Genomic DNA, 27,465 nt, shown 5'->3' on the forward strand with positions numbered 1-27,465 from the left:
ATTGGGAAGGTCCCCTGGGGCAACCCACTCCAGTATTCTTGCCTGGAGAATTCCATGGACAGAGGAGCCTGGAGGGCCACAGTCCATAGGGTCGCATAGATTCAGACACGACGGAAGCGACTTAGCCCTCACAGGTCGAAGAACTGACGTTTCACTTTAATTATCTAATTCACTTGTAAAAGAGCATCACATTTACCCTTAGAGCCAGCATATCTCATCGCCGTTAGTTTTTGCTAAGAGCTCTCCAGACCCTGTGCACAGTGGGCTTGTGACCCTGCTGTATCACAAGTATTCCTTCCTAATAAAACATGGGATTTCGTTTCCCTTTTGACCTCTTTCAACCAGTCCATACCAGCTTCTCTGTAGTTCTGAGAATCACCCTCTAGTACCAACTTCTACATGAGAATAAAAGATGACTTTAACTTCGAAGTTACAGTATTGGAAGGATACCAGGGGCCTTGAAGATTTAAAGAACTTAGCAAAACTAGGATGTGGGGAAGCAGGAATCATTTTAATGCATCAGATTGGTAGGGATGCAGAAATCTTCAGGATGCTTCCAAAGCTTGACTCAGTTCCACCTATTTGCAGTCCAGGAGTGATATTCCACATCCTTAACAGCTAGTACAAGGAGGGGCAGAGCCAATCAAAATGAAGAGTGAGCTATAAGAAAACATCCCTTATGGCCCATGAAAGTAAAAGTCTCTCAGTGGTGTCTGACACTTTGCGACCCCATGGACTATACAGTCCTGTACAGTCCGTGGAATTCTCCAGGCCAGAATACTGGAGTGGGCAGCCATTCCCTTCTCCAGGGGATCTTCCCAACCCAGGGATCGAACCCAAGTCTCCCGCATTGCAGGTGGATGCTTTACCAGTTGAGCCACAAGGGAAACCCATAAATGAAGCCTAATATTGGCCCTGAGTCTCCAATCAAAATACAAAGAATGAAAAATCTGACTGGCTTGTTGTACTGTTCAACAGAAAATACAAAATGAAGAAAGACAAAGTGCCAACAAAGAGCTAACGTGTGTTAAAGACAAAAACAGATTTCAATATATATATTGAGAAAATAGATATATTGGGTTGGTCAAAAACTTAACTTGGGTTTTAACACGGAAAACCTGTATCAACATTTTAGTGAACTCATATACAGACACACATGCACACACACACACACATATATTAAATATTTTGACTCTATATGACAAGATCATTTTACACATAAGGTTCTGCAAATCACATATTTCATTTAATATAATTGTGTACGACAATACTCCATAGGAGCAAATATAGAATTTCATCTTTCTACTAACTGGGCAATATTGTATTGAATAATCACAATTGCATCAATCTGTGTTGTAATTAAAACAACTTTGCAATAAACATTATTTATACTTATATATTTATTCCAGTGGGATGAAACTCCTAGATCTAGAGTTACTGTTTCAAAAGGAACTCATGTTTATAAAGTGAACAGGTCATGCCACATTGCCACTCCAAAACAGAGCAGACACATTGACACAGGTAATGATGACCAGCCTCCGGTTTTCCACACTGATAAAGGTATGGCATATTAACCAGGTAAGATTTTAACCCATCTGAGAGCCAAGATTTGTACTAAATCTGTAGTTTTCTGACCAATGGGGTTAAGAACCCAACATGTGTTCTTTATTGGAGTTCTTCGAGCATGACGCATCTGTTGGCATGCACCACCTATTTCCCTGCTTTGTATGTGTCACAGCACTCTGTTCTTAAATGACACATTTATTCCTACGCAATGTTATTTTCTGCCAGTTGTCTATTACATCTTTTTGGCACCTTCTGCCATGCCAAAGTTGATTTAGTCGTGTCTGACTCTTGCGACACCATGGACTATAGCCTGCCAGTCTCCTCTGTCCATGGGATTCTCCAGGCAAGAATACTGGAGTGGGTTGCCATTTATTTCATAATTAGAGCTGCTAAATACAATTATCTCATATTTCTTTGTAAGGTCTAGGTATGTTTTTTTGGAGAGTGGACAATTGACTGTTAAAACATCATTTCCCCAATGATGAAAACCTGATCTTAAATATAGGTTGTTGTTTAGTCACTAACTTGCATCTCTTTGGGACCCCATGACTCTTTGGGACAGCCAGGTCCTCTGTCCGTGGGATTCTCCAGGCAAGGATACTGGAGCGGGTTGCCATTTCCTTCTCCAGGGGATCTTTCCCACTCAGGGTTTGAACCTGCATCCTGCACTGGCAGGTGGATTCTTTACACCCAGGGAAGCCTCTGATTATAAACCAAAACATTTTTTAAATGTCCTGCTATGTTTGACAAATCACCCTTCGGTGTTTTTCACTGAAATTATCAGAGCAAACATATCCTACTGGGAGTCTGTTGTGAATGGCAGTTTACATTTTAATGGCATTACTTCATCTAGAAAAATATCGTATTTCTCCTTTCGTGGACATTGTTTCCTCATATTTCCTATTGTCTGATGCTTTAATAATGTCCTTTCACCTCTATTCACAAATTGGTTTAGTTTTTCTTGTTTTTGACGGGAGAGTTCTATTATTGTCAGGGAAGTAATTAGAACCTTTTGTATGCTTTTTTTCCTCTGCACGGAGGGGAGCTGGCGAGCTTTTGCCGCAGGAGGATGGTAAGTAAATACTCGAGGCTTTGCGGATGACAGGGTCTCTGCTGCAGCGTCTCAGCTCTGCTACTGCGGCCTCACAGCCGCCGCAGGCAGCAGGGAACCGTGCGGTCAGCCACGGCTGCGAGTCAGTCTCAGGCTTTATTTACGGACTCTGAAATTTAAATTTCATGTAAGTTCCATGTTGTCATAAACTATTTTTCTTCTCACTTGTTCCTCCGTTAAACTGGTTTTTAAAAATTAGGCCATGGGCTGTTGGAACAGTCAGTGACACTTGGGCCGTGAGTCACACGGTCCAGATCAACTTGCCTGAGGGTTAGCGGTTCCTTGGGTTTAACGGAATTCACTCACAGCCCTGGTGGCTTGAAATGATCAAGTCTTGCTGAGTGTAAAGCAATTCTCTTACCAACGTCGCAGCACCACACAGGCAGATAAATGACCAGCCCCCATAGTAACTCAACATTGTGGAACTGAGTTTTAAACCGAAACCGGAAAAGCCTCGCTGTCTTGAACCGCCCTTTCCTGACCTAAAAGCCGGCCTCTCTTAGCTTCGCTCTGGGCACCGTTTTTCCTCAGCTGCCAATGGTAACTTTTCCGTGTCCAAAAATAGCGTCCTGTAAAGAGCTAAGCTCACTCAGCCCTTGGTACGGACCACTCCTCGCGCTACACACCCCTCACGCGTTCACCGCATCCCCGGTTTTCACGTGAGGAGCACCGGGTTCGCGCTCACTCTACCTGGCAACCTGAGGAGAAACGCAGGAGCGGGGCGGTGCTCGGGGAAGAGGGGCGCGGGGCTCGAGGCGCGGCCGCCGGCCGCAGAGCAGCGCCTCAGGACGGCAGGGACGGCAGCGAGGGCGGGCTCCAGAGGAACGCGGGCAGCAGGTCCGCGGGGCCGGCCGCGCGCGCGGGCTGCGCGGGCGCCTCCCCCCGGAGCGTGTGCGCCTCTCCCCGGAGCGTGTGCGCGTGCGCCTCCCCCGGGAGCGTGCGCGCGTGCGCGCAGTGCGCGCCCTGCCGGAAGGCCCGGCGGCTCCTCCGGGGGCCGGGCGGCCTCTCCCCCGAGTGCACCCTCTTGTGCTGGTTGAGGTGGCCGATCTGGATGAAGGTCTTGCGGCACTCCTTGCACTCGTAGGGCTTCTTCCCGGAGTGGATCCTCTGGTGCACGCTGAGGGACTGCCGGTGGCTGAAGGCCTTGCCGCAGGCGCCGCACTCGTAGGGCTTCTCGCCGGTGTGGCTCCGGCGGTGGCAGATGAGCGACGACTTGGTCTTGAAGGCCTTCCCGCACTCCGCGCAGCCGTAGGGCCGCTGGCCCGTGTGGAGCCTCTGGTGCTGCGTGCAGGACGAGTTGTCGCCGAAGGCCTTCCCGCACTGCAGGCACTTGTAGGGCTTCTCCCCGGTGTGGACGCGCTGGTGCTGGGCCAGGTGCGTGGTCTGGCTGAAGGCCTTGCCGCACTCCTTGCAGGCGTAGGGCTTCTCCCCCGTGTGGGTCTTCTGATGCTGGGCCAGATGGGCCTTCTGCGTGAAGGCCTTGCTGCACACCTTGCAGGCGTAGGGCTTCTCCCCCGTGTGGATCCGCTGGTGGGTGGCCAGCTGCGAGCTGATGCTGAAGGCCTTGCCGCAGTCCGCGCACTCGAAAGGCTTCTCCCCGGTGTGGATCCGCAGGTGGCTGGCCAGGTGGATGTTCTGCCTGAAGGCCTTCCCGCACTCCTTGCATTGGAAGGGCTTCTCCCCCGAGTGCACGCGCTGGTGCTGGGTGAGGGAGGCATGGTGGCTGAAGGCCTTGCGGCACACCTCGCAGGCGTAGGGCTTCTCGCCGGTGTGGATGCGCTGGTGCACGGTCAGCGACGAGCCGTAGCGGAAGGACTTGCCGCAGGCCTCGCACCTGTACGGCTTCTCGCCGGTGTGGATCCGCCGGTGCTGGTTCAGCCCGATGTGGTCGCTGAAGGCTTTCCCGCAGTCCAGGCAGTCGAAGGGCTTTTCCCCGGTGTGGTAGTACCTCCAGTGGCGGACGAGCGATGTGTTCTGGATGAAGGCCTTCCCGCAGTCCAGGCACTCGTAGGGCTTCTTGCCCGAGTGGCACCGCTGGTGGCGGGCGAAGGACGAGCCGTCGCTGAAGGCCTTGCCGCACTCCTTACACTTGTAGGGCTTCTCGCCCGTGTGGATCCTCTGGTGGACGGTGAGGGACGAGCTCTGCGTGAAGGTTTTCTTGCATTCGTGACATTTGAAGAGTTTTTTCCCTGCGTAGATTCCTGCATGTTTTATCAGCACTGAGTTTGGGGTCAAAGCTTTCTTAACCGAGTCACGGCTGTGGAACCGCTCGTCTGAGACGTCCAAGTGGAACCACCTTCCTGGTCTGTTATATGGACACTCTCTCCCCTCAGAGAGGGTTTTGTGGCAAGCGACTGCCTCCTGCCTGAGCACTGTCTCCTCACCTGCCAGTTTCCTTTCAAACAGACCCTCAGTGTCCCAGTTTCCGCTGAGCGTGGAACGCTCTAAGTTAGTGTCTGAAGTTCTGTCTGTCACCACTTCAGCAAAGGAACTCTGCTTTGGAAGTAACTCCTGAGTCTCCTGTATAGACTGCTGGCCTGAAAGATACCAAGGAGATAAAACAACAAACACACGTGCTTTATTGTACACAGGGGAAAACAGGAATCTGCTAAGAGGGAAACTGTGTAGAAACTCACAGGTGAATGAAACCCTAATGGAACCACTAAATCATGCACCGCTGAACCAAGGGAAAGGGAACTCACTGCGGAATGAAACCCTAATGGAACCACTAACACGCGCACTGCTGAAACACGGGAAAGTGAACTCGCTGGTGAATGAAACCCTAATACAACCACTAAACTGTGCACAGCTTAAACACGGGAACGTAGACTCACTGTTGAATGAAAAACTAATGGAACCACTAAATCGTGAACTGCGGAAACAGGGGAAAGTGAACTCGCTGGTGAATGAAACCCTAATATAACCACTAAACCGTGCACCGCTGAAACACGGGAATGTGATCTCACTGGTGAAGGAAACCCTAATGAAACCACTAAACTGTGCACAGCTTAAACACGGGAATGTGGACTCACTGTTGAATGAAAAACTAATGGAACCACTAAATCGTCAACTGCTGAAACAGAGGAAAGTGAACTCACTGGTGAATGAAACCCTAATAAAAGAACTAAACCGTGCACCGTTGAACCATGGGAAAGTGAACTCACTGGTGAATGAAACCCTAGTACGACCACTGAGCCATGCACCGCTAAACTGTGGGAAAGTGAACTCACCGGTGAATGAAATCCTAAAGAAACCAGCAAAGCATGCACCGCTGAAACATGGGAAAGTGAACTCACTGGTGAATGAAATCCTAAAGAAACCAATAAACCGTGCACCGCTGAACCATGGGAAAGTGAACTCTCTGGTGAATGAAACCCTAATGAACCACTAAACCGTGCACTGTTAAACCATGGGAATGTGAACTCACTGGGAATGAATCTGTAAAGAAACCAATAAACTGTGCACCGATGAATCATGGGAAAGTGAACTCACAGGTGAATGAAACCCTAACAAAACCACTAAACCGTGCTCCGCTGAAGCATAGGAAAGTGAACACACTGGTGAATGAAATCCTAATGAAAACATTAAAACATGCACTGGTGAAACACGGGAAACTGAACTCACTGGTGAATGAAACCCTAATGGAAACACTAAACCGTGCACTGCTGAAACACGGGAAAGTGAACTCAGTGGAGAATGAAACGTTAATGAAACGACTAAACCGTGCACTGCTGAACCATGGGAAAGTGAACTCACTGGTGAAAGAAACCCTAAAGAAAGCAATAAAATGTACACCGCGAAACACGGGAAAGGGAACTCATTGTTGAGTGAAACCTTAAAGAAACCACTAAACCATGCAAGCTGAAACACGGGTAAGTGAACTCCCTGGTGAATGAAACCCTAAAGAAACCACTAAACCGCGCATCGCTGAATTACCGAAAGTGAACTCCCTGGTGAATGAAACCCTAATGAAACCACTAAACAGTGCACCTGAACCATGGGAAAGTGAACTCACTGGTGAATGAAACCCAAATACAACCACTGAGCCTTGCACCGCTGAACTGTGCGAAAATGAACTTACTGGTGAATGAAATCTTAATAAAACCACTAAACCGTGCAGGGCTGAAACACTGGAAAAGTGAATTGACTGGTGAATGAAACCGTAAAGAAACCAATAAACTGTGCACCGCAGAAACATAGGAAAGTGAACTCACTGGTGAATAAAACCCTAATGAAACCACTAAACCGTGTCCTGCTGAAACACAGGAAAGAGAAGTCACAAGTGAATGAAACCCTAATAAAAGCAAAAAACTGTGCACCGCTGAATAACGGGAAAGTGGACTCACTGGTGAATGAAACACTAATGAAACAGCCAAACTGTGCCCGCCGAAACACGGGAAAGTGAACTCACAGGTGAATGAAACCCTGATGAAACCTCTAAACCGTGCACCACTGAACCACGGGAAGGTGAACTCACTAGTGACTGAAACCCTAAAGAAACCACTAAATCATGCTCCACTGAGATACGGGAAAGTGAACTCACAGGTGTATGAAACCCTAATGAAACCACTAAACTGTGCTTCACTGAAACACGGCAAAGTGAACTCACAGGTTAATGAAACCCTAATGGAACCAGTAAACCATATACCGCTGAAACATGGGAAAGTGAACTCCCTGGTGCATGAAACCCTAATGAAACCATTAAATCGTGCACCGCTGAAACACGGAAAAGTGAACTCACAGGTGAATGAAACCCTATGAAACCTCTAAACTGCGCGCCGCTGAAGCGTAGGAAAGTGAACTCACTGGTGAATGAAATCCTAATGAAACCATTAAACCGTGCATCAATGAAACAAGGGAAAGTGAACTCACAGGTGAATGAAACCCTAAAGAAACCACTAAATCGAACACCGCTGAAACAAGTGAAAGTGAACTGACAGGTGAATGAAACCCTAATGAAACCATTAAACCGTGCTCAGCTGAAACACGGAAAAGTGAACTGACAGGTGAATGAAACATTAATGAAACCTTTAAACTGCGCACTTCTGAAGTGTAGGAAAGTGAACTCACTGCTGAATGAAATTCGAATGAAAACATTAAAAGTGCACCGCTATAACACGGGAAAGTGAACTCGCTGGTGAATGAAACCATAATGGAACCACTAAACCGTGCACCGCTGAACATGGGAAAGTGAACTCACTGGGAAATCAAACCCTAATGAAACCACTACACCGTGCACCGCTGATTCACGGGGAAATGAACTCACTGGGGAATGAAACCCTAATAAAAGCATTAAACCCTGCACCGCTGAAACACGGGAAAGATAACTCACTTGTGAATGATCTAAAGAAACCACTAAATCGAGCACCGCTGAATCATGGGAAAGTGAATTCCCTGGTGCATGAAACACTAATGAAATCACTTAACCGTGCACCAATAAAACACGGGAAAGTGAACTCACAGGTGAATGAAACCCTAATGAAACCTCTAAACCGAGCACTGCTGAACATTGGGAAAGTGAACTCACAGGTGCATGAAACCCTAATGAAATCACTAAACCGTGCTGCGCTGAAACATGGAAAAGTGAACGCACAGGTGAATGAAAACCAAATGAAACCTCTAATCTGTGCTCTGCTGAAACAAGGGAGAGTGAACTCACAGGTGAATGAAATCTTAATGAAACCTCTAAATGCACACGGCTTTATTGAACGAATGTGAACTCACTGGTGAATGATATCCTAATGAAACCGATAAACCGTGCTCCGTTGAAATACGGGGATGTAAACTCACAGGTGAAAGATACCCTAATGAAACCACTAAACCATGCCCTGCTTAAACACGGGAGAGTGAAATCACAGGTGACTGAAACCCTAATGAAACCACTAAATCCTGCCCTGCTGAAACACGGGAAAGTGAACTCACAGGTGAATGAAACCCTAATGAAACCAAACTACCTGGCCTGCTGAAACACGGGAAAGTAAACTCACAGTGAATGAAATCCGAAAGAAACCACTAAACCGAGCACGGCTAAACCATGGGAAAGTGAACTCTCTGATGAATGAAACCCTAATGGAACCACTAAACCGTGCTCAGCTGAAACACGGGAGTGTGAACTCACAGGGGAATGAAACCCTAATGAAACGAAAAAACCGTGCCCTGCTGAAACACAGGAGAGTGAAGTCACAGGTGAATGAAACCCTAAGGAAACCAAAAAACCATACCATGATGAAAGACGGGAGAGTGAACTCACAGGTGAATGAAATCCTAAGGAAACCAAAAAACCGTGCCCTGCTGAAAGACGGGAGAGTGAACTCACTGGGGAATGAAACCCGAATGGAACCACTAAACCTGGCCCTGCTGAAACACGGGAAGGTGAACTCACAGGTGAATGACACCCTAATGAAACCACTAAACCGTGCTCCGCTGAAACACGGGAGAGTGAACTCACAGTGAATGACACCCTAATGAAACCACTAAAACGCGCTCCGCTGAAACACGGGAAAGTGAACTCACAGGTGAATGAAAACCTAATGAATCCTCTAAAACGTGCCCTGCTGAAACACGGGAGAGTGAACTCACAGGTGAATGAAACCCTAATGAAATCACTAAAGCGTGCTCCGCTGAAACATGGGAAAGTGAGCTCACTTGTGAATGAAACCCTCAGAAACCACTAAACTGTGCACCGCTGAACCATGGGAAAGTGAACTCTCTGGTGAGTGAAACCATGGTGAAACCACTAAACCACGCACATCTGAAACATGGGTAAGCGAACTCACAGGTGAATGAAAACCTAAGGAAACCAATGAACCGTGCCCTGTTTAAAGAAGGGAGACTGAACTCATAGGTGACTGAAACCCTAATGAAACCACGAAACCCTGCCCTGCTGAAACACGGGAAAATGAACTCACTTGTGAATGAAATCCTGAAGAAACCACTAAACCGCGCACCGCTGAACCATGGGAAAGTGAATTCTCTGGTGAATGAAACCATGGTGAAACCACTAAACCATGTACGGCTGAAACATGGGAAAGTGAACTCACAGGTGAATGAAAACCTAACGAAACCAATGAACCGTGCCCTGTTTAAACACTGGAAAGTGAACTCACAGGTGAATGAAACCCTAATGAAACCAAAAAGCGTGCCATGCTGAAACACGGGAGTGTGAACTCACAGGTGAATGAAACCCTAATAAAACCACTAAACCGGGCTCCGCTGAAACACAGGAAAGGGAACTCACAGTGAATGACACCCTAATGAAACCACTAAAACGCGCTCCGCGGTAACACGGGAAAGTGAACTCACAGGTGAAGGAAACCCTAATGAAACAGTGAAACCGGGATCCGCCGAAACAGTGGAAAGTGATCTCACTGGTGAAGAAATCCTAATGAATCCTCTAAAACGTGCCCTGCTGAAACACGGGAGACTGAACTCAGTTGTGAATGAAATGCTGAAGAAACCACTAAACCGCGCACCGCTGAACCATGGGAAAGTGAACTCTCTGGTGAATGAAACCATGGTGAAACCACTAAACCATGCACGGTTGAAACATGGGAAAATGAACTCACCGAGGAAGGAAACCCGAAAGAGACCAATAAACCGTGCCCTGTTTAAACACGGGAAAGTGAACTCACAGGTGGATGAAACACTAATGAAACAATTAAACTCTGCCCTGCTGAAACACGGGAGAGTGAACTCAGAGGTGACTGAAACCCTAATGAAACCTCTAAATGCGCACGGCTGTATTGAAGCATGTGAACTCACTGTTGAATGATATCCTAATGTAAACTGTAAAGCGAGCACCCGTGTAACACGGGAAGGTGAACTTACTGGGAAATGAAACCTAAAGAAACCGCTAACCTGTGCCCTGCTTAAGCACGGGAAAGTGAACTCACAGGTGAATGAAACACTAATGAAGCCAAAAAAACGTGCCCTTCTGAAACACGGGAAAGTGAACTCACAGGTGAATGAAACAATAATGAAACCACTAAACCCTGCCCTGCGGAAACATGGGAAAGTGAACTCACAGGTGAATGAAACCCTAATGAAACCACTAAACCCTGCCCTGCGGAAACACGGGAAAGTGAACTCAGAGGTGAATGAAACCATAATGAAACCACTAAACCCTGCTCCAATGAAACACGAGAAAGTGAACTCCCTGGTGCATGAAACCCTAATGAAATCAATAAACCGAGCTCCGCTGATTCATGGGAAAGTGAATTCTCTGGTGAATGAAACCCTAGTGAAACCACGAAACCATGCACGTCTGAAACAAGGAAAAGTGAACTCACAGGTGAATGAAAACCTAAGGAAACCAATGAACCGTGCCCTGTTTAAACACTGGAAAGTGAACTCACAGGTGAAGGAAACCCTAATGAAACCAAAAAGTGTGCCATGCTGAAACACGGGAGAGTGAACTCACAGGTGAATGAAACCCTAATGAAACCACTAAACCGTGCTCCGCTGAAACACGGGAAAGTGAACTCACTTGTGAATGAAATCCTGAAGAAACCACTAAACCGCGCACCGCTGAACTATGGGAAAGTGAACTCTCTGGTGAATGAAACCATGGTGAAACCACTAAACCATGCACGGCTGAAACATGGGAAAATGAACTCACTGAGGAAGGAAACCCCAAAGAGACCAATAAACAGTGCCCTGTTTAAACACGGGAAAGTGAACTCACAGGTGGATGAAACACTAATGAAACAATTAAACTCTGCCCTGCTGAAACACGGGAGAGTGAACTCACAGGTGACTGAAACACTAATGAAACCACTAAACCCAGGCCTGCTGAAACACGGGAAAGTGAGCTCACAAGTGAATGAAACCCTAAAGAAACCACGAAACCCTGCCTTGCTGATACACGGGAAAGTAAACTCACAGGTGAATGAAACACTAATGAAACCACTAAACCCTGCCCTGCTGAAACACGGGAAAGTGAACTCACAAGTGAATGAAACCCTAAAGAAACCACTAAACCCTGCCCTGCTGATACACGGGAAAGTGAACTCACAGGTGAATGAAACAGTAATGAAACCACTAAACCGTGCTCTGCTGAAACACCGGAAACTGAACTCACTTGTGAATGAAATCCTAAAGAAACCACTAAACCGTGTACCGCTGAACCATGGGAAAGTGAGCTCTGATGAATGAAACCCTAATGGAACCACTAAACCGTGCTCAGCTGAAACACGGGAGTGTGAACTCACAGGGGAATGAAACCCTAATGAAACGAAAAAACCCTGCCCTGCTGAAACACAGGAGAGTGAAGTCACAGGTGAATGAAACCCTAAGGAAACCAAAAAACCATACCATGATGAAAGACGGGAGAGTGAACTCACAGGTGAATGAAATCCTAAGGAAACCAAAAAACCGTGCCCTGCTGAAAGACGGGAGAGTGAACTCACTGGGGAATGAAACCCGAATGGAACCACTAAACCTGGCCCTGCTGAAACACGGGAAGGTGAACTCACAGGTGAATGACACCCTAATGAAACCACTAAACCGTGCTCCGCTGAAACACGGGAGAGTGAACTCACAGTGAATGACACCCTAATGAAACCACTAAAACGCGCTCCGCTGAAACACGGGAAAGTGAACTCACAGGTGAATGAAAACCTAATGAATCCTCTAAAACGTGCCCTGCTGAAAGACGGGAGTGTGAACTCACAGGGGAATGAAACCCTAATGAAACGAAAAAACCGTGCCCTGCTGAAACACAGGAGAGTGAAGTCACAGGTGAATGAAACCCTAAGGAAACCAAAAAACCATACCATGATGAAAGACGGGAGAGTGAACTCACAGGTGAATGAAATCCTAAAGAAACCACTAAACCGTGCACCGCTGAACCATGGGAAAGTCAACTCTCTGGTGAATGAAACCATGGTGAAACCACTAAACCATGCACGGCTGAAACATGGGAAAGTGAACTCACTGAGGAAGGAAACGCTAAAGAAACCAACAAACCGTGCCCTGTTTAATCACGGGAAAGTAAACTCACAGGTGAATGAAACCTTAATGAAACCAAAAAAGCACGCCCTGCTGACACTCGGGAGAGTGAACTCAGTGGTGAATGAAACCCTAATGGAACCAGTAAAACGTGCTCCGTTGAAATACGGGAAAGTGAACTCACAGGTAAATGAAACCCTAATGAAACTTCTAAATGCGAAAGGCTGTATTGAACGAATGTGAACTCACTGGTGAATGATATCCTAATGAAACCAGTAAACCGTGCTCCGTTGAAATACGGGGATGTGAACTCACAGGTGAAAGATACCCTAATGAAACCACTAAACCGTGCCCTGCTTAAACACGGGAGAGTGAAATCACAGGTGACTGAAACCCTAATGAAACCACTAAATCCTGCCCTGCTGAAACACGGGAAAGTGAACTCACAGTGAATGAAATCCGAAAGAAACCACTAAACCGAGCACGGCTGAACCATGGGAAAGTGAACTCTGATGAATGAAACCCTAATGGAACCACTAAACCGTGCTCAGCTGAAACACGGGAGTGTGAACTCACAGGGGAATGAAACCCTAATGAAACGAAAAAACCGTGCCCTGCTGAAACACAGGAGAGTGAAGTCACAGGTGAATGAAACCCTAAGGAAACCAAAAAACCATACCATGATGAAAGACGGGAGAGTGAACTCACAGGTGAATGAAATCCTAAGGAAACCAAAAAACCGTGCCCTGCTGAAAGACGGGAGAGTGAACTCACTGGGGAATGAAACCCGAATGGAACCACTAAAACTGGCCCTGCTGAAACACGGGAAGGTGAACTCACAGGTGAATGAAACACTAATGAAACCACTAAACCGTGCTCCGCTGAAACACGGGAGAGTGAACTCACAGTGAATGACACCCTAATGAAACCACTAAAACGCGCTCCGCTGAAACACGGGAAAGTGAACTCACAGGTGAATGAAAACCTAATGAATCCTCTAAAACGTGCCCTGCTGAAACACGGGAGAGTGAACTCACAGGTGAAGGAAACCCTAATGAAATCACTAAAGCGTGCTCCGCTGAAACATGGGAAAGTGAGCTCACTTGTGAATGAAACCCTCAGAAACCACTAAACCGTGCACCGCTGAACCATGGGAAAGTGAACTCTCTGGTGAGTGAAACTCTAATGAAACCACTAAACCACGCACATCTGAAACATGGGTAAGCGAACACACTGAGGAAGGAAACCCTCAAGAAACCAATAAACAGTGCCCTGTTTAAACACGGGAGACTGAACTCATAGGTGACTGAAACCCTAATGAAACCACGAAACCCTGCCCTGCTGAAACACGGGAAAATGAACTCACTTGTGAATGAAATCCTGAAGAAACCACTAAACCGCGCACCGCTGAACTATGGGAAAGTGAATTCTCTGGTGAATGAAACCATGGTGAAACCACTAAACCATGTACGGCTGAAACATGGGAAAGTGAACTCACAGGTGAATGAAACCCTAATGAAACCAAAAAGCGTGCCATGCTGAAACACGGGAGTGTGAACTCACAGGTGAATGAAACCCTAATGAAACCACTAAACCGGGCTCCGCTGAAACACAGGAAAGGGAACTCACAGTGAATGACACCCTAATGAAACCACTAAAACGCGCTCCGCGGAAACACGGGAAAGTGAACTCACAGGTGAAGGAAACCCTAATGAAACAGTGAAACCGGGATCCGCCGAAACAGTGGAAAGTGATCTCACTGGTGAAGAAATCCTAATGAATCCTCTGAAACGTGCCCTGCTGAAACACGGGAGAGTGAACTCACTTGTGAATGAAATCCTGAAGAAACCACTAAACCGCGCACCGCTGAACCATGGGATAGTGAACTCTCTGGTGAATGAAACCATGGTGAAACCACTAAACCATGCACGGCTGAAACATGGGAAAATGAACTCACTGAGGAAGGAAACCCGAAAGACACCAAAAAACCGTGCCCTGTTTAAACACGGGAAAGTGAACTCACAGGTGGATGAAACACTAATGAAACAATTAAACTCTGCCCTGCTGAAACACGGGAGAGTGAACTCACAGGTGACTGAAACCCTAATGAAACCTCTAAATGCGCACGGCTGTATTGAAGGATGTGAACTCACTGTTGAATGATATCCTAATGTAAACTGTAAACCGAGCACCCGTGTAACACGGGAAGGTGAACTTACTGGGAAATAAAACCTAAAGAAACCGCTAACCCGTGCCCTGCTTAAGCACGGGAAAGTGAACTCACAGGTGAATGAAACACTAATGAAGCCAAAAAAACGTGCCCTTCCGAAACACGGGAAAGTGAACTCACAGGTGAATGAAACAATAATGAAACCAAAAAAAGGTGCCCTTTGAAACACGGGAAAGCGAACTCACAGGTGAATGAAACCCTAATAAAACCAAAAAACTGTGTCCTGCTGAAACACGGGAAAGTGAACTCACAGGTGAATGAAACCCTAATGAAACCAAACAACCGTTTCCTGCTGAAACACGGGAAAGTGAACTCACAGGTGAATGAAACACTAATGAAACCACTAAACCCTGCCCTGCGGAAACACGGGAAAGTGAACTCACAGGTGAATGAAACCCTAATGAAACCACTAAACCCTGCCCTGCGGAAACACGGGAAAGTGAACTCACAGGTGAATGAAACCCTAATGAAACCACTAAACCCTGCTCCAATGAAACACGGGAAAGTGAACTCCCTGATGCATGAAACCCTAATGAAATCAATAAACCGGGCTCCGCTGATTCATGGGAAAGTGAATTCTCTGGTGAATGAAACCCTAGTGAAACCACGAAACCATGCACGTCTGAAACAAGGAAAAGTGAACTCACAGGTGAATGAAAACCTAAGGAAACCAATGAACCGTGCCCTGCTTAAACATTGGAAAGTGAACTCACAGGTGAAGGAAACCGTAATGAAACCAAAAAGCGTGCCATGCTGAAACACGGGAGTGTGAACTCACAGGTGAATGAAACCCTAATGAAACCACTAAACCGTGCTCCGCTGAAACACGGGAAAGTGAACTCACTTGTGAATGAAATGCTGAAGAAACCACTAAACCGCGCACCGCTGAACTATGGGAAAGTGAACTCTCTGGTGAATGAAACCATGGTGAAACCACTAAACCATGCACGGCTGAAACATGGGAAAGTGAACTCACTGAGGAAGGAAACCCCAAAGAGACCAATAAACAGTGCCCTGTTTAAACACGGGCAAGTGAACTCACAGGTGGATGAAACACTAATGAAACAATTAAACTCTGCCCTGCTGAAACACGGGAGAGTGAACTCACAGGTGAATGAAACACTAATGAAACCACTAAACCCAGGCCTGCTGAAACACGGGAAAGTGAGCTCACAAGTGAATGAAACCCTAAAGAAAACACGAAACCCTGCCTTGCTGATACACGGGAAAGTAAACTCACAGGTGAATGAAACACTAATGAAACCACTAAACCCTGCCCTGCTGAAACACGGGAAAGTGAACTCACAAGTGAATGAAACCCTAAAGAAACCACTAAACCCTGCCCTGCTGATACACGGGAAAGTGAACTCACAGGTGAATGAAACAGTAATGAAACCACTAAACCGTGCTCTGCTGAAACACCGGAAACTGAACTCACTTGTGAATGAAATCCTAAAGAAACCACTAAACCGTGTACCGCTGAACCATGGGAAAGTGAACTCTCTGGTGAATGAAACCATGGTGAAACCACTAAACCATGCACGGCTGAAACATGGGAAAGTGAACTCACTGAGGAAGGAAACGCTAAAGAAACCAACAAACCGTGCCCTGTTTAATCACGGGAAAGTGAACTCACAGGTGAATGAAACCCTAATGAAACCAAAAAACCATGCGCTGCTGACACTCGGGAGAGTGAACTCAGTGGTGAATGAAACCCTAATGGAACCAGTAAAATGTGCTCCGTTGAAATACGGGAAAGTGAACTCACAGGTAAATGAAACCCTAATGAAACTTCTAAATGCGAAAGGCTGTATTGAACGAATGTGAACTCACTGGTGAATGATATCCTAATGAAACCAGTAAACCGTGCTCCGTTGAAATACGAGGATGTGAACTCACAGGTGAAAGATACCCTAATGAAACCACTAAACCGTGCCCTGCTTAAACACGGGAGAGTGAAATCACAGGTGACTGAAACCCTAATGAAACCACTAAATCCTGCCCTGCTGAAACACGGGAAAGTGAACTCACAGGTGAATGAAACCCTAATGAAACCAAACTCCCTGCCCTGCTGAAACACGGGAAAGTGAACTGACAGTGAATGAAATCCGAAAGAAACCACTAAACCGAGCACGGCTGAACCATGGGAAAGTGAACTCTCTGATGAATGAAACCCTAATGGAACCCCTAAACCGTGCTCAGCTGAAACACGGGAAAGTGAACTCACTTGTGAATGAAATCCTGAAGAAACCACTAAACCGCGCACCGCTGAACTATGGGAAAGTGAACTCTCTGGTGAATGAAACCATGGTGAAACCACTAAACCATGCACGGCTGAAACATGGGAAAGTGAACTCACTGAGGAAGGAAACCCCAAAGAGACCAATAAACAGTGCCCTGTTTAAACACGGGAAAGTGAACTCACAGGTGGATGAAACACTAATGAAACAATTAAACTCTGCCCTGCTGAAACACGGGAGAGTGAACTCACAGGTGACTGAAACCCTAATGAAACCACTAAACCCAGGCCTGCTGAAACACGGGAAAGTGAGCTCACAAGTGAATGAATCCCTAAAGGAACCATAAAACCCTGCCTTGTTGATACACGGGAAAGTAAACTCACAGGTGAATGAAACACTAATGAAACCACTAAACCATGCCCTGCTGAAACACGGGAAAGTGAACTCACAAGTGAATGAAACCCTAAAGAAACCACTAAACCCTGCCCTGCTGATACACGGGAAAGTGAACTCACAGGTGAATGAAACAGTAATGAAACCACTAAACCGTGCTCTGCTGAAACACCGGAAACTGAACTCACTTGTGAATGAAATCCTAAAGAAACCACTAAACCGTGTACCGCTGAACCATGGGAAAGTGAACTCTCTGGTGAATGAAACCATGGTGAAACCACTAAACCATGCACGGCTGAAACATGGGAAAGTGAACTCACTGAGGAAGGAAACGCTAAAGAAACCAACAAACCGTGCCCTGTTTAATCACGGGAAAGTAAACTCACAGGTGAATGAAACCCTAATGAAACCAAAAAAGCACGCCCTGCTGACACTCGGGAGAGTGAACTCAGTGGTGAATGAAACCCTAATGGAACCAGTAAAACGTGCTCCGTTGAAATACGGGAAAGTGAACTCACAGGTAAATGAAACCCTAATGAAACTTCTAAATGCGAAAGGCTGTATTGAACGAATGTGAACTCACTGGTGAATGATATTCTAATGAAACCAGTAAACCGTGCTCCGTTGAAATACGGGGATGTGAACTCACAGGTGAAAGATACCCTAATGAAACCACTAAACTGTGCCCTGCTTAAACACGGGAGAGTGAAATCACAGGTGACTGAAACCCTAATGAAACCAAACTCCCTGCCCTGCTGAAACACGGGAAAGTGAACTCACAGGTGAATGAAACCCTAATGAAACCAAACTCCCTGCCCTGCTGAAACACGGGAAAGTGAACTCACAGTGAATGAAATCCGAAAGAAACCACTAAACCGAGCACGGCTGAACCATGGGAAAGTGAACTCTCTGATGAATGAAACCCTAATGGAACCCCTAAACCGTGCTCAGCTGAAACACGGGAAAGTGAACTCACTTGTGAATGAAATCCTAAAGAAACCACTAAAGCGAGCACGGCTGAACCATGGGAAAGTGAACTCTGATGAATGAAACCCTAATGGAACCACTAAACCGTGCTCAGCTGAAACACGGGAGTGTGAACTCACAGGGGAATGAAACCCTAATGAAACGAAAAAACCGTGCCCTGCTGAAACACAGGAGAGTGAACTCACAGGTGAATGAAACCCTAAGGAAACCAAAAAACCATACCATGATGAAAGACGGGAGAGTGAACTCACAGGTGAATGAAATCCTAAGGAAACCAAAAAACCGTGCCCTGCTGAAAGACGGGAGAGTGAACTCACTGGGGAATGAAACCCGAATGGAACCACTAAACCTGGCCTTGCTGAAACACGGGAAGGTGAACTCACAGGTGAATGAAACACTAATGAAACCACTAAACCGTGCTCCGCTGAAACACGGGAGAGTGAACTCACAGTGAATGACACCCTAATGAAAGCACTAAAACGCGCTCCGCTGAAACACGGGAAAGTGAACTCACAGGTGAATGAAAACCTAATGAATCCTCTAAAACGTGCCCTGCTGAAACACGGGAGAGTGAACTCACAGGTGAATGAAACCCTAATGAAATCACTAAAGTGCGCTCCGCTGAAACATGGGAAAGTGAGCTCATTTGTGAATGAAACCCTCAGAAACCACTAAACCGTGCACCGCTGAACCATGGGAAAGTGAACTCTCTGGTGAATGAAACCATGGTGAAACCACTAAACCATGCACGGCTGAAACATGGGAAAGTGAACTCACTGAGGAAGGAAACGCTAAAGAAACCAACAAACCGTGCCCTATTTAATCACGGGAAAGTAAACTCACAGGTGAATGAAACCCTAATGAAACCAAAAAACCAGGCCCTGCTGACACTCGGGACAGTGAACTCAGTGGTGAATGAAACCCTAATGGAACCAGTAAAACGTGCTCCGTTGAAATACGGGAAAGTGAACTCACAGGTAAATGAAACCCTAATGAAACTTCTAAATGCGAAAGGCTGTATTGAACGAATGTGAACTCACTGGTGAATGATATCCTAATGAAACCAGTAAACCGTGCTCCGTTGAAATACGGGGATGTGAACTCACAGGTGAAAGATACCCTAATGAAACCACTAAACCGTGCCCTGCTTAAACACGGGAGAGTGAAATCACAGGTGACTGAAACCCTAATGAAACCACTAAATCCTGCCCTGCTGAAACACGGGAAAGTGAACTCACAGGTGAATGAAACCCTAATGAAACCAAACTCCCTGCCCTGCTGAAACACGGGAAAGTGAACTCACAGTGAATGAAATCCGAAAGAAACCACTAAACCGAGCACGGCTGAACCATGGGAAAGTGAACTCTCTGATGAATGAAACCCTAATGGAACCCCTAAACCGTGCTCAGCTGAAACACGGGAAAGTGAACTCACTTGTGAATGAAATCCTAAAGAAACCACTAAACCGAGCACGGCTGAACCATGGGAAAGTGAACTCTGATGAATGAAACCCTAATGGAATCACTAAACCGTGCTCAGCTGAAACACGGGAGTGTGAACTCACAGGGGAATGAAACCCTAATGAAACGAAAAAACCGTGCCCTGCTGAAACACAGGAGAGTGAAGTCACAGGTGAATGAAACCCTAAGGAAACCAAAAAACCATACCATGATGAAAGACGGAAGAGTGAACTCACAGGTGAATGAAATCCTAAGGAAACCAAAAAACCGTGCCCTGCTGAAAGACGGGAGAGTGAACTCACTGGGGAATGAAACCCGAATGGAACCACTAAACCTGGCCCTGCTGAAACACGGGAAGGTGAACTCACAGGTGAATGAAACACTAATGAAACCACTAAACCGTGCTCCGCTGAAATACGGGAGAGTGAACTCACAGTGAATGACACCCTAATGAAACCACTAAAACGCGCTCCGCTGAAACACGGGAAAGTGAACTCACAGGTGAATGAAAACCTAATGAATCCTCTAAAACGTGCCCTGCTGAAACACGGGAGAGTGAACTCACAGGTGAAGGAAACCCTAATGAAATCACTAAAGCGTGCTCCGCTGAAACATGGGAAAGTGAGCTCACTTGTGAATGAAACCCTCAGAAACCACTAAACCGTGCACCGCTGAACCATGGGAAAGTGAACTCTCTGGTGAGTGAAACTCTAATGAAACCACTAAACCACGCACATCTGAAACATGGGTAAGCGAACTCACTGAGGAAGGAAACCCTCAAGAAACCAATAAACAGTGCCCTGTTTAAACACGGGAGACTGAACTCATAGGTGACTGAAACCCTAATGAAACCACGAAACCCTGCCCTGCTGAAACACGGGAAAATGAACTCACTTGTGAATGAAATCCTGAAGAAACCACTAAACCGCGCACCGCTGAACCATGGGAAAGTGAATTCTCTGGTGAATGAAACCATGGTGAAACCACTAAACCATGTACGGCTGAAACATGGGAAAGTGAACTCACAGGTGAATGAAAACCTAAGGAAACCAATGAACCGTGCCCTGTTTAAACACTGGAAAGTGAACTCACAGGTGAATGAAACCCTAATGAAACCAAAAAGCGTGCCATGCTGAAACACGGGAGTGTGAACTCACAGGTGAATGAAACCCTAATGAAACCACTAAACCGTGCTCCGCTGAAACACAGGAAAGGGAACTCACAGTGAATGACACCCTAATGAAACCACTAAAACGCGCTCCGCGGAAACACGGGAAAGTGAACTCACAGGTGAAGGAAACCCTAATGAAACAGTGAAACCGGGATCCGCCGAAACAGTGGAAAGTGATCTCACTGGTGAAGAAATCCTAATGAATCCTCTGAAACGTGCCCTGCTGAAACACGGGAGAGTGAACTCACTTGTGAATGAAATCCTGAAGAAACCACTAAACCGCGCACCGCTGAACCATGGGAAAGTGAACTCTCTGGTGAATGAAACCATGGTGAAACCACTAAACCATGCACGGCTGAAACATGGGAAAATGAACTCACTGAGGAAGGAAACCCAAAAGAGACCAACAAACCGAGCCCTGTTTAAACACGGGAAAGTGAACTCACAGGTGGATGAAACACTAATGAAACAATTAAACTCTGCCCTGCTGAAACACGGGAGAGTGAACTCACAGGTGACTGAAACCCTAATGAAACCTCTAAATGCGCACGGCTGTATTGAAGCATGTGAACTCACTGTTGAATGATATCCTAATGTAAACTGTAAACCGAGCACCCGTGTAACACGGGAAGGTGAACTTACTGGGAAATGAAACCTAAAGAAACCGCTAACCCGTGCCCTGCTTAAGCACGGGAAAGTGAACTCACAGGTGAATGAAACCCTAATGAAGCCACTAAACCCTGCCCTGCTGATACACGGGAAAGTGAACTCACAGGTGGATGAAACACTAATGAAACAATTAAACTCTGCCCTGCTGAAACACGGGAGAGTGAACTCACAGGTGACTGAAAGCCTAATGAAACCTCTAAATGCGCACGGCTGTATTGAAGGATGTGAACTCACTGTTGAATGATATCCTAATGTAAACTGTAAAGCGAGCACCCGTGTAACACGGGAAGGTGAACTTACTGGGAAATGAAACCTAAAGAAACCGCTAACCCGTGCCCTGCTTAAGCACGGGAAAGTGAACTCACAGGTGAATGAAACACTAATGAAGCCAAAAAAACGTGCCCTTCCGAAACACGGGAAAGTGAACTCACAGGTGAATGAAACAATAATGAAACCAAAAAAAGGTGCCCTTTGAAACATGGGAAAGCGAACTCACAGGTGAATGAAACCCTAATAAAACCAAAAAACTGTGTCCTGCTGAAACACGGGAAAGTGAACTCACAGGTGAATGAAACCCTAATGAAACCAAACAACCGTTTCCTGCTGAAACACGGGAAAGTGAACTCACAGGTGAATGAAACCCTAATGAAACCACTAAACCCTGCCCTGCGGAAACACGGGAAAGTGAACTCACAGGTGAATGAAACCCTAATGAAACCACTAAACCCTGCTCCAATGAAACACGGGAAAGTGAACTCCCTGGTGCATGAAACCCTAATGAAATCAATAAACCGGGCTCCGCTGATTCATGGGAAAGTGAATTCTATGGTGAATGAAACCCTAGTGAAACCACGAAACCATGCACGTCTGAAACAAGGAAAAGTGAACTCACAGGTGAATGAAAACCTAAGGAAACCAATGAACCGTGTCCTGTTTAAACATTGGAAAGTCAACTCACAGGTGAAGGAAACCCTAATGAAACCAAAAAGCGTGCCATGCTGAAACACGGGAGTGTGAACTCACAGGTGAATGAAACCCTAATGAAACCACTAAACCGTGCTCCGCTGAAACACGGGAAAGTGAACTCACTTGTGAATGAAATCCTGAAGAAACCACTAAACCGCGCACCGCTGAACTATGGGAAAGTGAACTCTCTGGTGAATGAAACCATGGTGAAACCACTAAACCATGCATGGCTGAAACATGGGAAAGTGAACTCACTGAGGAAGGAAACCCCAAAGAGACCAATAAACAGTGCCCTGTTTAAACACGGGAAAGTGAACTCACAGGTGGATGAAACACTAATGAAACAATTAAACTCTGCCCTGCTGAAACACGGGAGAGTGAACTCACAGGTGAATGAAACACTAATGAAACCACTAAACCCAGGCCTGCTGAAACACGGGAAAGTGAGCTCACAAGTGAATGAAACCCTAAAGAAACCACGAAACCCTGCCTTGCTGATACACGGGAAAGTAAACTCACAGGTGAATGAAACACTAATGAAACCACTAAACCCTGCCCTGCTGAAACACGGGAAAGTGAACTCACAAGTGAATGAAACCCTAAAGAAACCACTAAACCCTGCCCTGCTGATACACGGGAAAGTGAACTCACAGGTGAATGAAACAGTAATGAAACCACTAAACCGTGCTCTGCTGAAACACCGGAAACTGAACTCACTTGTGAATGAAATCCTAAAGAAACCACTAAACCGTGTAGCGCTGAACCATGGGAAAGTGAACTCTCTGGTGAATGAAACCATGGTGAAACCACTAAACCATGCACGGCTGAAACATGGGAAAGTGAACTCACTGAGGAAGGAAACGCTAAAGAAACCAACAAACCGTGCCCTGTTTAATCACGGGAAAGTAAACTCACAGGTGAATGAAACTCTAATGAAACCAAAAAAGCATGCCCTGCTGACACTCGGGAGAGTGAACTCAGTGGTGAATGAAACCCTAATGGAACCAGTAAAACGTGCTCCGTTGAAATACGGGAAAGTGAACTCACAGGTAAATGAAACCCTAATGAAACTTCTAAATGCGAAGGTCTGTATTGAACGAATGTGAACTCACTGGTGAATGATATCCTAATGAAACCAGTAAACCGTGCTCCGTTGAAATACGGGGATGTGAACTCACAGGTGAAAGATACCCTAATGAAACCACTAAACCGTGCCCTGCTTAAACACGGGAGAGTGAAATCACAGGTGAATGAAACCCTAATGAAACCAAACTCCCTGCCCTGCTGAAACACGGGAAAGTGAACTCACAGTGAATGAAATCCGAAAGAAACCACTAAACCGAGCACGGCTGAACCATGGGAAAGTGAACTCTCTGATGAATGAAACCCTAATGGAACCCCTAAACCGTGCTCAGCTGAAACACGGGAAAGTGAACTCACTTGTGAATGAAATCCTAAGGAAACCACTAAACCGAGCACGGCTGAACCATGGGAAAGTGAACTCTGATGAATGAAACCCTAATGGAACCACTAAACCGTGCTCAGCTGAAACACGGGAGTGTGAACTCACAGGGGAATGAAACCCTAATGAAACGAAAAAACCGTGCCCTGCTGAAACACAGGAGAGTGAAGTCACAGGTGAATGAAACCCTAAGGAAACCAAAAAACCATACCATGATGAAAGACGGGAGAGTGAACTCACAGGTGAATGAAATCCTAAGGAAACCAAAAAACCGTGCCCTGCTGAAAGACGGGAGAGTGAACTCACTGGGGAATGAAACCCGAATGGAACCACTAAAACTGGCCCTGCTGAAACACGGGAAGGTGAACTCACAGGTGAATGAAACACTAATGAAACCACTAAACCGTGCTCCGCTGAAACACGGGAGAGTGAACTCACAGTGAATGACACCCTAATGAAACCACTAAAACGCGCTCCGCTGAAACACGGGAAAGTGAACTCACAGCTGAATGAAAGCCTAAGGAAACCAATGAACCGTGCCCTGTTTAAACACTGGAAAGTGAACTCACAGGTGAAGGAAACCCTAATGAAACCAAAAAGCGTGCCATGCTGAAACACGGGAGAGTGAACTCACAGGTGAATGAAACCCTAATGAAACCACTAAACCGTGCTCCGCTCAAACACGGGAAAGTGAACTCACTTGTGAATGAAATCCTGAAGAAACCACTAAACCGCGCACCGCTGAACTATGGGAAAGTGAACTCTCTGGTGAATGAAACCATGGTGAAACCACTAAACCATGCACGGCTGAAACATGGGAAAATGAACTCACAGAGTAAGGAAACCCCAAAGAGACCAATAAACAGTGCCCTGTTTAAACACGGGAAAGTGAACTCATAGGTGGATGAAACACTAATGAAACAATTAAACTCTGCCCTGCTGAAACACGGGAGAGTGAACTCACAGGTGACTGAAACCCTAATGAAACCACTAAACCCAGGCCTGCTGAAACACGGGAAAGTGAGCTCACAAGTGAATGAAACCCTAAAGAAACCACGAAACCCTCCCTTGCTGATACACGGGAAGGTAAACTCACAGGTGAATGAAACACTAATGAAACCACTAAACCCTGCCCTGCTGAAACACGGGAAAGTGAACTCACAAGTGAATGAAACCCTAAAGAAACCACTAAACCCTGCCCTGCTGATACACGGGAAAGTGAACTCACAGGTGAATGAAACAGTAATGAAACCACTAAACCGTGCTCTGCTGAAACACCGGAAACTGAACTCACTTGTGAATGAAATCCTAAAGAAACCACTAAACCGTGTACCGCTGAACCATGGGAAAGTGAACTCTCTGGTGAATGAAACCATGGTGAAACCACTAAACCATGCACGGCTGAAACATGGGAAAGTGAACTCACTGAGGAAGGAAACGCTAAAGAAACCAACAAACCGTGCCCTGTTTAATCACGGGAAAGTAAACTCACAGGTGAATGAAACCCTAATGAAACCAAAAAACCACGCCCTGCTGACACTCGGGACAGTGAACTCAGTGGTGAATGAAACCCTAATGGAACCAGTAAAACGTGTTCCGTTGAAATACGGGAAAGTGAACTCACAGGTAAATGAAACCCTAATGAAACTTCTAAATGCGAAAGGCTGTATTGAACGAATGTGAACTCACTGGTGAATGATATCCTAATGAAACCAGGTAACCGTGCTCCGTTGAAATACGGGGATGTGAACTCACAGGTGAAAGATACCCTAATGAAACCACTAAACCGTGCCCTGCTTAAACACGGGAGAGTGAAATCACAGGTGACTGAAACCCTAATGAAACCACTAAATCCTGCCCTGCTGAAACACGGGAAAGTGAACTCACAGGTGAATGAAACCCTAATGAAACCAAACTCCCTGCCCTGCTGAAACACGGGAAAGTGAACTCACAGTGAATGAAATCCGAAAGAAACCACTAAACCGAGCACGGCTGAACCATGGGAAAGTGAACTCTCTGATGAATGAAACCCTAATGGAACCCCTAAACCGTGCTCAGCTGAAACACGGGAAAGTGAACTCACTTGTGAATGAAATCCTAAAGAAACCACTCAACCGAGCACGGCTGAACCATGGAAAAGTGAATTCTCTGGTGAATGAAACCATGGTGAAACCACTAAACCATGTGCGGCTGAAACATGGGAAAGTGAACTCACAGGTGAATGAAAACCTAAGGAAACCAATGAACCGTGCCCTGTTTAAACACTGGAAAGTGAACTCACAGTTGAATGAAACCCTAATGAAACCAAAAAGTGTGCCATGTTGAAACACGGGAGAGTGAACTCACAGGTGAAGGAAACCCTAATGAAACAGTGAAACCGGGATCCGCCGAAACAGTGGAAAGTGATCTCACTGGTGAAGAAATCCTAATGAATCCTCTAAAACGTGCCCTGCTGAAACACGGGAGAGTGAACTCACTTGTGAATGAAATGCTGAAGAAACCACTAAACCGCGCACCGCTGAACTATGGGAAAGTGAACTCTCTGGTGAATGAAACCATGGTGAAACCACTAAACCATGCACGGCTGAAACATGGGAAAATGAACTCACTGAGGAAGGAAATCCTAAAGAGACCAATAAACAGTGCCCTGTTTAAACACGGGAAAGTGAACTCACAGGTGGATGAAACACTAATGAAACAATTAAACTCTGCCCTGCTGAAACACGGGAGAGTGAACTCACAGGTGACTGAAACCCTAATGAAACCACTAAACCCAGGCCTGCTGAAACACGGGAAAGTGAGCTCACAAGTGAATGAATCCCTAAAGAAACCATGAAACCCTGCCTTGCTGATACACGGGAAAGTAAACTCACAGGTGAATGAAACACTAATGAAACCACTAAACCATGCCCTGCTGAAACACGGGAAAGTGAACTCACAAGTGAATGAAACCCTAAAGAAACCACTAAACCCTGCCCTGCTGATACACGGGAAAGTGAACTCACAGGTGAATGAAACAGTAATGAAACCACTAAACCGTGCTCTGCTGAAACACCGGAAACTGAACTCACTTGTGAATGAAATCCTAAAGAAACCACTAAACCGTGTACCGCTGAACCATGGGAAAGTGAACTCTCTGGTGAATGAAACCATGGTGAAACCACTAAACCATGCACGGCTGAAACATGGGAAAGTGAACTCACTGAGGAAGGAAACGCTAAAGAAACCAACAAACCGTGCCCTGTTTAATCACGGGAAAGTA

The 27,465-nt window shown here is 46.2% G+C and overlaps 1 protein-coding gene across 3 annotated transcripts in view; it reads right to left on the reverse strand.

The window, feature by feature from the left end:
- Nucleotides 1-1,056: 1,056 nt before the first annotated feature.
- The window catches only part of ZFP28 (ZFP28 zinc finger protein), a 121,526-nt gene continuing 95,117 nt past the window's right edge, over nt 1,057-27,465 (reverse strand). For 2 of the 3 annotated variants that reach the window (XM_065926874.1, XM_065926872.1), the window contains exon 7: nt 1,057-5,214. In XM_065926874.1, the coding sequence (XP_065782946.1) occupies nt 3,461-5,214 (1,754 nt within the window). In that variant the 3' untranslated portion in view covers nt 1,057-3,460. The remainder of the gene's footprint in view (nt 5,215-27,465) is intronic. The other variant, XM_065926873.1, reaches the window with a different exon arrangement.

This window comes from Muntiacus reevesi, chromosome 2 (genome assembly GCF_963930625.1).
Source record: "Muntiacus reevesi chromosome 2, mMunRee1.1, whole genome shotgun sequence".
Classification (NCBI taxonomy): domain Eukaryota; kingdom Metazoa; phylum Chordata; class Mammalia; order Artiodactyla; family Cervidae; genus Muntiacus; species Muntiacus reevesi.